Source organism: Marmota monax, unplaced genomic scaffold (assembly GCF_021218885.2).
Source record: "Marmota monax isolate L192 unplaced genomic scaffold, Marmota_monax_Labrador192_F-V1.1 WCK01_AAM20220418_F8-fsc00245, whole genome shotgun sequence".
Taxonomy (NCBI): Eukaryota; Metazoa; Chordata; class Mammalia; order Rodentia; family Sciuridae; genus Marmota; species Marmota monax.
This window is the reverse complement of record NW_026693895.1, coordinates 58,388-69,801: the sequence shown is the minus strand read 5'-3', so window position 1 is coordinate 69,801 and position 11,414 is coordinate 58,388. Positions and strand designations below refer to the sequence as shown.

At 38.2% G+C, this 11,414-nt stretch overlaps 1 protein-coding gene across 2 annotated transcripts in view; it reads left to right on the top strand.

Moving 5' to 3' along the window:
- The first annotated feature begins 225 nt into the window (after window positions 1-225).
- Window positions 226-11,414, top strand: part of Bub1 (BUB1 mitotic checkpoint serine/threonine kinase) — a 49,457-nt gene continuing 38,268 nt past the window's right edge. For both annotated transcript variants that reach the window (XM_046462837.2, XM_046462836.2), the window contains exons 1-9: window positions 226-338; window positions 3,849-3,908; window positions 4,012-4,150; window positions 5,390-5,586; window positions 6,486-6,529; window positions 7,129-7,229; window positions 7,883-7,935; window positions 8,026-8,210; window positions 9,407-9,558. In XM_046462837.2, the coding sequence (XP_046318793.1) occupies window positions 313-338; window positions 3,849-3,908; window positions 4,012-4,150; window positions 5,390-5,586; window positions 6,486-6,529; window positions 7,129-7,229; window positions 7,883-7,935; window positions 8,026-8,210; window positions 9,407-9,558 (957 nt within the window). In that variant the 5' untranslated portion in view covers window positions 226-312. The remainder of the gene's footprint in view (window positions 339-3,848; window positions 3,909-4,011; window positions 4,151-5,389; window positions 5,587-6,485; window positions 6,530-7,128; window positions 7,230-7,882; window positions 7,936-8,025; window positions 8,211-9,406; window positions 9,559-11,414) is intronic.

Sequence of the window (11,414 nt, the reverse complement as noted above, 5' to 3'; positions counted from 1 at the left end):
AGAAAGACAGAAAGAAAGAAAGAAATCCCTACATGGGAGCCACACCGGCTTCCCCTGGCCGCCCAGCGGCCGCACACTCTCTTCTCTCATCAGCCGGCCGGAAGTGGGAAGGGGCCACTGGCGCGCAGGGGGCGGGACTTGGTCTCCCGGCAACGGCCTCGGCGATTGGCCAGACCGTCTGCTGCCACAGCCAATGGCCAGGCGCCTTGCCAACGCTCGGCACCGCGACTGTGGCTGCGCGGGAGATTCAAATCGGCGGTGCTACTAGCTTTCGTTGTCTGTGGTCCTGCAGCCGGCCTGCGTCCTCTCGCCATGGATAACCCGGAAAATGTCTTTCAGTGAGTGTCCGGCTAGTGGGGTGTGGGCCCCGCGAGCGCATGATCCCCGACTCTGGGCCCCTGAGGGGGCTGGGACAGTTAGGGCTCTGGCCCTCCGCCCCTGGGCCCTCGGCACGGACCTGCCTGCGTTCCTGGTCTGGGCCCCCCTCGCCTCAAGGCTGCGGGCCACTTCCGAGTCACCGAGTAGAGAGTGGTCCCACTGAGACCCTGGCGACTCGAGATCTGCGGCCACGCCGACCGTTTAGGGGCATTGCGGCAGCTTGGGAGGCCCTCGAAGGTCTTGCTGTTCCTTAAGGAAACCCATCCGTGGGCATGGGGCGCCGCTGTGGGAGGAGAGTGTCCAGTCCATCAAGACCCCCCCTTGCGTGTCTTAAGTCTCCCATTTAAAAGTTATACTACAGAGGGAGAGAATTTACAATAGCTCTCTTACTCATAATCCTACTGCTCTTTTAGTACACAGCACTTAAATGAAAAAAGTGCCTTGCTTATTGTCGACTCATCTATTCCCATAGCCTGTGTGACTTGCCCAGCCTGTGATTAAAAGAACATTTGAAACGGTTAAATCATATGTGGCAGAAGTAAAACGGGTTAATTTTACCAGATATTTGGGGATCACAAGACAGAGGTTGTCAATATACTCAAAACAAAAATCCTTTAAGACTTTTTCTTTGGAAGTCCTATCCCTCTACCCCATTTTTAAAGGGAAATCTGTATTTCAGCCCTTATCTTGACTTTCTAAAGACTAATTTGCTCTAATGAACGGGTTGATTTATTATTAGTGTATTTAAGCCGTTTTCCTGGAGAATGTGGTTGGTGTGAACATGAATTACTTTGGGCAAAGGTTATGTTTATTACACATTTTGGAGGAAAAGTTCTGGCATTATAGGGATTTGTTCCTCTGTTATGAGGCATGAGAAAGATTCAAATTTATAAGTAATCATTTTTAAGGTTTAAAAATAGATAATATATTTGTATGGTTTTAGAAAGATTTGGAAAGTATTCACTGACAATTCCTGTACCTGTCTACTCTCACCCTATCATATGTATCCTTTGTTTATTTATTTATTAGTTTTTTTTCAAGTGATTCTTCTTAGACATATAAATACTTAACGTTATTAAAGTGTATGTATATGTATGCATATGTATGTGTCTGTGTGTGTACATTTCCTGCCTTCATCTCACATGAAATGTAGCAGAGCAACTCCATTCTTTTTTTGCCTAAGATATCCTTGGAGATTTCTATCAATACACAGCACTCTTTTTTTTTTCATTTTTTAGACAACTGTTTAATATTTCATATACCATAATTGATCCAGAGATCCTCAATGACAGACACTTGGGTTGTTGACAATATCTTGCTGTTACAAACAGTGTTGTAGTTAAAAAAAAATGTACATAATGGCAATGGTATTTTGCATATACCCAGATGTATCAGTTTTCTAGATTCCTGAAAGTGTTTTTCCTGGATGAAGAGCAAATCCATCTGGGATATTGGTAAGATACCTACAAGCAAGATTTGAGTGTGCCTGCTTCCATTGCTTACCTGTATACTTTTGTTGTGTTTAAAAATTTTTTTTGCAAAATCTATTGATTAAGTTGTATCTTATTGACAGTGAATTTCTCTTATGAGAGAGGTTTAACATCTTTTCAAATTTAAGAGCCATTTGTATTTCTTTGTGAAATGCTTTTTTATTCCTTTGATCAATTAAAAAATTGGGTTTATAACTTTGCTTCTCAATTTCTAGAAGTCCTTTTGTTTTTCCAGTTTATCATTTCTCTTTTGACTTGGGAAGTTTTAAAAAATTTCGTTTATTTGACATGTAGAAGCATTTCATTACTATATAGTTGAACTTTTCTGGCTTTTCCTATCATGGCTTCTGGATTTTTAGTCTTAAGACACAATGATTTCATTTGTCTGTGGAGGTGATAGCTAGAATAAAGTATAGTTTAAGATTCTCTACTTTCTGAGGGTCCTTAATTGAGTGTGTGGAATAAATTGACAATAAATAGATTAATAAGAGAAAAGGTATACAGATTTTATCCTGTGCAAGACCCTGGGAGCATCAAAATAAAAAACAGAAGGGAAATGAGGAGTTAAGGTGGACTTAGAGAAAATCGATCTGTTTACCTTGCTAATATGAATTGATGCAAGTTTTTCTTAGAATAGTTTTTCAGAGCCATTTCTGTATGCAGTTCTCTGACTATCCATCTTGAAATATGCCAAAGAAGTATTTTGAGGTGGGTGTTCTTGTCTCTTACCAAAGTATTGCTTTAAAATCCCTTTTTTCAAAAAAAACTAATGATTTCTCAGATAGCAAACCTAGGAGTCCTTCTCATCTTGACTCATACCCAGAACACAGTCCCATCAGGAAGCCCTTTCCTTGCCCTAAGAGAGGTGCCAGACTCCCCACATGTAGTCCAACTCACCACCAGTCACTGGGGTGTTTCAGTAGCTTCCTGTCCGATTCTCACTTTGTTCCCATCCCTACCATCTTCACAAGGAGAAAGGAAGACTTTTAAAATGCAAATTAGAACTTCCCCAGCTTATCACACTAAAGCCACACTGGCTCACTTTCTGTTCCTGGAAGAGGCTGGTTCCTGAAGTTCTCTCAGCCTTGACCATTTTCTCCCAAGATAGCTCTGTGGCTTTCTGGTGGTATCCCGTCAGTGCCCTCAGAGGCAGGCCTTCCCTGACCACCCTACCTGAAAATAGTAACTCATACCCCTTCTATTTGGTTTGTTTTTTCTTCTTGGTACTTAATGTAACCTGACACTATTTAATTTCTTTTTGCTTGTTTGCCCCACTAGCACCTGAACTGCCACAAGAGTTTTGCTTTGCTTGGTTGATTTTTTTTTTTTTTTTTTTAAGATGTGTTTGGGTATTTGGAAGTCAGGGAAACAGTTCTATGGGAATTCTAGTGACTGATTCATGAAAACTGCCAATCACCTTTTCTTCCTCAGGAACTTTGTGTTACATTGGGGCCCAGGAAATGAACTCTATCTGGAGTGTCCAGTTGTGGAATCTTGTCTATCCACCTGCTGGCAAGCCCTTATTGGATCTTATTCCAACTCAGTCTCCGCTGTGCTCCTGGAAAGCAAGAGAAGGGATCTGAGCAGGGCCTACTTATATCCCACTGTTAGGAGAAGGGGCAGCAAGTTTCCAGGCACTGACCCTCAGGGTGGTTAGCAACCCTGGGGACCAGGGACAGAAGCAGGAGACTCTGGGATAGAGCTAGGGATGAACTTTCCTCTGGAAAAATACTGTTTTGAGTTTTTTGACCACCTCTGAGAGCTCTTTTAAATTTTATATAGCTTTTAGGTTGGTATTTAAGGTTTCTATTTTAAGGTATATAAACCACATATATAATATACTATATAATATAATACAATATATAGATATATGATAAATATATAATAAACATAATATATGATTTAAATCATATATAATTAAATATTTTGCTCTTATAAATTATCCATAATATTTCATGTGCGTTCTTTTCTTTGTTCTAGAATGTTTGAAGCCCATATGCAGAGCTACAAAGGAAATGACCCACTTGGTGAATGGGAAAGGTTAGCATTTGGATTTGAGGGGTAGGGGCATTGTTTTTGTTTTTTCCTTTAAACCAACTATATGTTGTACTATGGAAAATTAACATTATCCATATTTTTCTAGCTATATGCAGTGGGTAGAAGAGAATTTTCCTGATAATAAAGACTACTTGATAATGCTACTAGAACATTTAATGAAGGACTTTTTATTTAAGAAGAGATACCACAATGACCCAAGATTCATCAATTATTGTTTAAAATTTGTGAGTATACTTTCATATCGATAATGAAATCTGTAATCATGTTGAACTTTTGTTTTTTGACCTATATTTTAAGATCTTTTAAACTGCCTTTTATTTTAATTCCTTGTTTCCATTCATAAATTTTTAAGGGTTGGATTACTAGAGATGTGTATAGCCTTGGCTCTGTATAGTGGAATCATTGATTCAGTTTTTAAATTCTCCTTTATTTCAAGTTTGCACATGTTCCAACATGGAATAGAAACCAAAAAGTAAAAGAGGGTTTGTTGGGTAGGAAACGTGATGAGCAGGAAACGCCCAGGTGCCAGGAGAGCATTCTGGCTCTCAGAAACTACACTTAGTACTAAGGGGAGAATGAAGGCTCAGGCCTGAAGATTGCATCTCTTCGACCTGGAAGTCAAAGGCTTGGAGATATAAAAAATCACGAGTGGAGTGGATAAGGCAAACATGAATTCGTTCACTGAATTACAGAGTACTTGTTGGAGGCACCTATGGACCTTGAGCAAGCTCAGAGCAAGACACAAGTAATACTTCATGTGATGGGTTTTTATAGACTTACTGTCTAAGGAAATAGTTTGGGTAATTTTGGGGATATTGAATGTCAAGGAAAGGAATGATCCTAACTTAGGCTTGTGACCAGAGAACCATACACACCTTCGCCTACATAGTATATCCTCAAGCCTCCACAAGTACAGAAAGGTGGAGGGCCAGCTAGATTCTGGGCTGACCCAGATTAGCAGTTCTGTGTTTTATTTTTTTTTTGTTTTTAAATTTATTTTGGTATTTATATATTTTTAAAATTTTTAGTTGACACACAATAATTGTTCACATTTATGGGCTACAGTATCCATCACCTCATATATTTATCATTTCTTTGTGTTGGGAACATTCATTCATAAATGCCAATTTGGCTCTGTCTCCTGCATGCACCCCTCTATTTTGAAATATTATTTGCCAACCATAGTTACCCTACTATGCTCTAAAACATTAGAAATTATTCTTCTTATCCAACTGCACCCCTGTAGCTCTTAACATCTTTTTTTTTAAAAATATTTATTTTTTAGTTATTGGTGGACACAATGTCTTTCTTTTACTTTATGTAGTGCTGAGGATGGAGCCCAGGGCCTCACACATGCTAGGCAAGCGCTCTACCTCTGAGCCACAGCCCCAGCCCAGCTCTTAACATCTTTCCTCCACCCTTGCCTCATTGTTCTTCTGTGCTTTTCTTCTGGGTTCCTGTAGGCTGAATACAACAGTGACCCACATCAGTTTTTTGAGTTTCTGTACAACCAGGGGATTGGAATCCAGTCATCTCCTCTGTACATTTCCTGGGCAGGGCATCTGGAAGCCCAAGGGGAGCTGCAGCAGGCCAGTGCTGTGTTTCGGAGAGGAATTCAAAACCAGGCTGAACCTCAAGAGCTCTTGCAACAGCAGTACAGGTAGCTTCTAAGTACAGCTCCTCCTGGCATTTCCTACTTGGAGAGGAAATGTTTGCTTTTACATTTATTGTTATCTATTTTATGGGGAAATCTTGTGGAAAATTTGGTCACTACAGAGTAAAGAAAAGAAACTGCTCAGAAATGTTACCGTTACCTACTTTCCATAATTATTACATTTGATCATGTTTTTTCTGTGCTGAGGACTTTTATAGGAGATTCGAAATAGCTAAATAGTTTATCTCAATTATTACTATAAGTTCTCCAAAAGATTATTTCTTACAGAATCTTAGTAGATAATCTCACCTATGAAATTAAAAGTAATTCTTCAGTATCACCTAATTTTCAGTCTTTCCCCATCATGTAAAATGGTTTTACTACCATTAGTTTGTTTGAATTAAGAGCAAAACAAGGTTTAGCATTTGGTTGTGGATCTCTTCTCTTTTTAGTATGCACTCTTGCTTGCATTACCCACCAATGTCAGGCTTAGGAATTGCATGTAATTCCACAGAGTTGATGTGTAAAATTGCTGTGAAGTGACCCGTTTGAGATGTCCTCACAGAGCATGGGCAGTAATGGATCTAGATACCTTTTGAATAAGTGGTCTAAGCTTTGTACTTTCACTTCTTTCTCCCAAATATTAATATTCATTTTGTTCCAAATGGGTAAAATAACCAAAGTAGGAGTCCAAACACTCTATTATAACATTTACAGACTTGAGGAATTTTTTTAATATATGTACATCAGATATGAAAATATTCCTAGCATTTTGTCTGACTATATTACTTCAACCTTGGTCTTTATTAACATATAGTAAGCTGTTACCTTTAATTTCTACTTTAATACAGTATATATTAGACTGTAAACTTAAAATCTATACTAATGCCTTTTCTATCATTTAGGTTATTTCAGACACGTCTCACTGAAACCCATTTGCCAGCTCAAGGTAAAATAATACTTTCTGTAGTGTCAGATTGTTGGTAATTTAGTTGCTAATTTTTGCTGATTTCTTTTCCCTTTAAAAAGCAAATCCTTCTAGTATTTAATGAAAACCAAACTATACTGTCTCAGGTAATGGGGAAGACACTTTGGTAATAATGCACTTTAAAGGAGACAAATCTACTTGATGATTTCACTCTATTTTGGGGATTTAAAAAACAAAATCAAAAAGAGATACTCTGAACTCCATCTGTTCTGAATTGAATCAAATGTATTTGATGGTAACTTTAGGAAACATGGCAGGGCTTTATTTCCCTTAGAAATAAATACCACATTTCAGCAATTTTCATTGACTATCCTATCCTGATTAAATAACCAGTTTTACAGTTATTTGGGGTACTTCTTGGACATTTTGATTTGGTCCAAAATTGTCTCTAAAATACTTACTTACAAAATATTTTAGTTCCATTTTCTGAGGCAGTGTGATTGAATTGATTTATTTCTTGTGCTGCTTACTGAAAGATCAAGGGGATGTATTGTGTGGTAATTTTGGTTACTATGATTTTTCTCTTATTTCTCCTTATTTTATCCTGTTTTCCCTTATAGCTAGGACCTCGGAACCTCTGCATAATGCTTCAATTTTAAACCAAATGGTACCATCAAAATCAAGTCAAGGAAAGGACTCAGCCTCCATCTCTAAGAATCAGGTAATGGTGACTATTGTAGGTTGTACAGAAACTAGGAGTGGTATTGAACAGTCCTCCTGGCTCCTTTCTGTATCCACCTTGGCATCTCTTTTCTTTAACCTTGTCTCCTGTGACTTAACATCCATGTCAGCTGCCTGTTCCCATGTCAGCTTTCTGGGCCCGTGGCCATCTAACCTAAATTTATACTCAACTCACAAATATAACTTGTTATGGGACCTAAGGGCCCTCTCCATACAACCTCCTGTTCACTTCCTCCCCAGCAGTTTTTCTCCTACCAAGACCCTCTTCCTCCTTGTTCTGCTTTCCTCTTTCATAGGCCCAGGATCCCTACCTTGATTCATACCAACTGGAGCCAGTTTAAAAACCCAGAGCTTCAGCTGTTGGCATCCACAACCTCAGTAATACCAGAAGAAATTTTTAATGGATTTTTTTTTAAAGGTTTATGGGCTCTTTTTGTTGCAAAAATTATACTACCAATGATGATGCAAACTAAAGCTTTAGCTATTAATTGAAATTTTACCAAGAACATGTAGAAATCTACTGGAGATTAAGAAGCCTTTCTACTCATATATTGTCATATTGATTTATGAGGTAATTTGTGTGAAGTTTTCTTTTCAGTAAGTAAATGCTTCTGTTTGTTTTCTGTATTTTAGGGTTCAGAAGTGTCTGGAACAATACCTTCAGCTTGTGATAAAGAGTCAAATATGCAAGTACAATCATTGCATAGTTCTATTACTTAGTTTCCTTCCAGAATTATTTCCATACACTGTTGTAAGTGATGTGTTTTCCCCTGTAGGGAACAAAGGGTGATCATGATTTCTAAATCAGAGTACCCTGTGCCCTCGTCTTCAGCAGCCAGAGCTGATATTCAACAGGTCGTTATGTATTGGAAGGAAAAGCTTATTCATGGAGAATCAGAATTTTCCTTTGAAGAACTGAGAGCCCAGAAATACAATCAACGGAGGAAGCATGAACAATGGGGTATTTGGTCTTATAGTCTTATATTTTGAGTTGTTTTTATGTCAATTAAAATAATGAGTAATTACATTTTTGGTCAAATAATTGACTATGCTGAAAAACTTTAAAAAATGTCTCCAGCTCGTCCTGTCAGAAGCCTAGCAGTCTCTGTTAAACACCAGCGTAGCAGCTATGTTTGTTTAAGACTTGTGTTCACGTATTGACAGCCGAGCCCATGGCTGAACCAGCCCTGAGCTAGATATTCGTGCCAGTGTCACCTTAGCCTTAGTGAAATAGTATTTTAAATGTTTTCAATATTATCTGTATGGAGTTGAACTTCTGTATATAGTTATTCTAAAGCTGTAAGTATTTGCACTGTGAAAGGAACTGAAGTTCAGAAGAGATTTTCCAAGTTCTGCACCTACTACAAACAAAACATACTGAAGGAGACCCCTGATCAAAGTGTTGTCTTAGGGGTTAGGGTTAGGGTTAGTCATAGAGACTGCAGAGTAGACTGAGATTTGCTCCCTACAGGGAACAGGGTGTGCCTTAACACCAGCATTTGCACTTGGCTCTTGCTATAACCATGTGGAAGATGGAGCCTTGCTCCACTTGGGACTTTTATACTGTCTATAGTGTTGGACCATATGCACTCCGTGAGCCTTTTTTTTTTTTTTTTTTTTTTGCTCATTATTTTTCATATTTGGTCAACAACAAAAAGTCAGTCAGTATTCTTGGAGGATCCATTTTGAGTTATGCCTGGATAATTTTTTCCTTCACATGCCACAGCCTGAAAGTGTCCAGCCAGAGTCTACTTTGTCTCATGAGCCAGTTTTAGGCTGTGTGACTGACAGCATGCTTGATGCCCCAACTCTTTTATTTTTACTTCCTAGAGAATCATATCTTTTTTAAAAACTGAAATGATCAGTTATTTTCAAATGATTAGCACAATCCCAATTGTTTTATGAGAAGCATTTAATAAGATACTGTGCTATTACCAAATAGACTTGATCATCATAAGTTTTGGCAACTTATACTCTGAATTTAATAGTTACTGTGCTAAGGGCATATAAAGATTGTAAATATGGAAAAGACTGAAAAATGTTCCCATCTTAAAATAGGACTTGCCATCTTAAAATTGGACTTTTTATCCATTTGTTATGTATTCCTCTGATAAACTGAATTTAAACTTAGCATATAAACCTTTTTTTTTCCTTAAGTAAATGAAGACAGACATTATATGAAAAAGAAAGAAGCAAATGCTTTTGAAGAGCAGCTATTAAAGCAGAAAATGGATGAGCTTCATAAGAAGTTGCATCAAGTGGTGGAGCTGTCCCAGGAGGACCTGCCCAGTGTCCAGGAAAAGCCTAAGGTATAGACACGCTCTGACCTGGGTGTCCTGTGCCCAGCGGTGGGGATTGTTGGCTCTCTAGGCCCTGTTTTAGAGTTAATTCTAGCTAGTAACTTTCCAAAATTTAAAATTGTGTGATTCAGAAAGACATTCAAATGAAGAATGAGCAAAGGAATTTAGAGAATAGAGGGCTGATGTTTCATGTGTGTGTGTCCATGCTTACGTATTCACACATTAGCACTTAGCATCCTTTTTCTGGCTTTCATACAATGACTATAGACTTCCAATCATTTGTCATCTAGACATATTTATGTTTGCCATTGTCTTGTGTGGGAAGAAAAAATAGGGATGAATATTACAGCCACATATTTTCTTGAAATTATTTATGAATGGGAGAGATTGGGAATAATTTAAGCTATATTATGTTTGCTTAATCTTCCACATTGTGTATGTCTGTCTATGACATAGGATACTTTAAAGGTAAAGCTTATTTAAATGCATGTTTTTAAAATGATAGAAAATTCATGACTGCAATGATTTTTTTTTTAATATTGAATGAAAGGTGTGTGTGTGTGTGTAATATATATATATATATATATATATATATATATACAAAATCTATGCCAGAACATTCACTAGATATAAGTATGTATATCCAACTATGGGGAGCCACTCTGAATGATTTGTACCTTCCATCCTAGAGCCGAGAGGCTTTGACCAGTCACTACATCTTATAGTGACCTGGACATTGCCCCGGTCCAGGAAGTTGAGGGCGTGCCTTCAGATGTAGGTGTGTTGCTCCATGGCCCTTGGGTTGAATTACACTCACCTGTCCCTTGTAACCTTGCCCCTTCTGGCCTTTATTGGATGGAACTTTCTAAGAATAAGGGTCCCCCCAATAAAAGCCTACTTCCGAATGTGCTTGCTCTCTCTTGCCAGCCTCTCGTGACTTTCTCTTGCTCCCCCATTTGAGGAGCCTGAGGCCGAGAGCAGAAAAGTCGTCCTGAAGCTTGTTTAAAGGTAAAGCGTGTGTCTGTGTTTTATTTGATGTCCCTGGAAATTCACACAAGTGACCTTAATTTCAGCTGCCCACACGGGTCGGGGGAAGACTCAAACATACATGAATATCCACGAATGTTCTTATTCAGTGCTAATTGCTGAAGTTTATCTTTTTTCCAGATATATGCTATGCATGAACACACATAAATATGAACACAATTGAATTTTCCATATAAATAAGACTTATTTTCTGCTTTTTCTACAAACACATCTTATAGATCTTTCAATATCACTGCACAGAGACCCAGTTTACCCGCTGCAGCATGGTCTTCTGTCATACTTACAGCAGGGCAGGTACCAACATCATACAGAGACTGTTACAAACATGATACAAGATTGTTTCTCTAGAAAAGATGGAAGTACAACTGTTGCCTTTGAAGTTTGTGCACCTACAATACTGTCCTCTAAAAAAATTTCATTTTACCTCATATCAATAGTATATAAAATTACTTGTTTCTCACATACATTTTGATAATGTTAGTTATCCTAAGTATTTTCAACCACCTGTTTCTTTAATTACAGGTGGTACTGGACATTTTTAATTGATTTAGTGGCTTTTTGTCTTCTTTTTTCTTTAAATTGACCATAAAACCAGGTGTGGTGGTACACATCTAAAATCCCAGTGATTCCAGAGACAGAGACAGGAGGATCACAAGTTCAAGGCTGATCTCAGCAACTTAGGGAGACTCTGTCTCAAAATAAAAAGGTCCGGGGGTATGACTCAGTGGTTAAGCACCCATGGGTTCAATCCCTGGTACCAATCAAATAAATTGACTTTGATGGATTTGTCTATTTTTCTATTGGGTTTTTTCATTTTT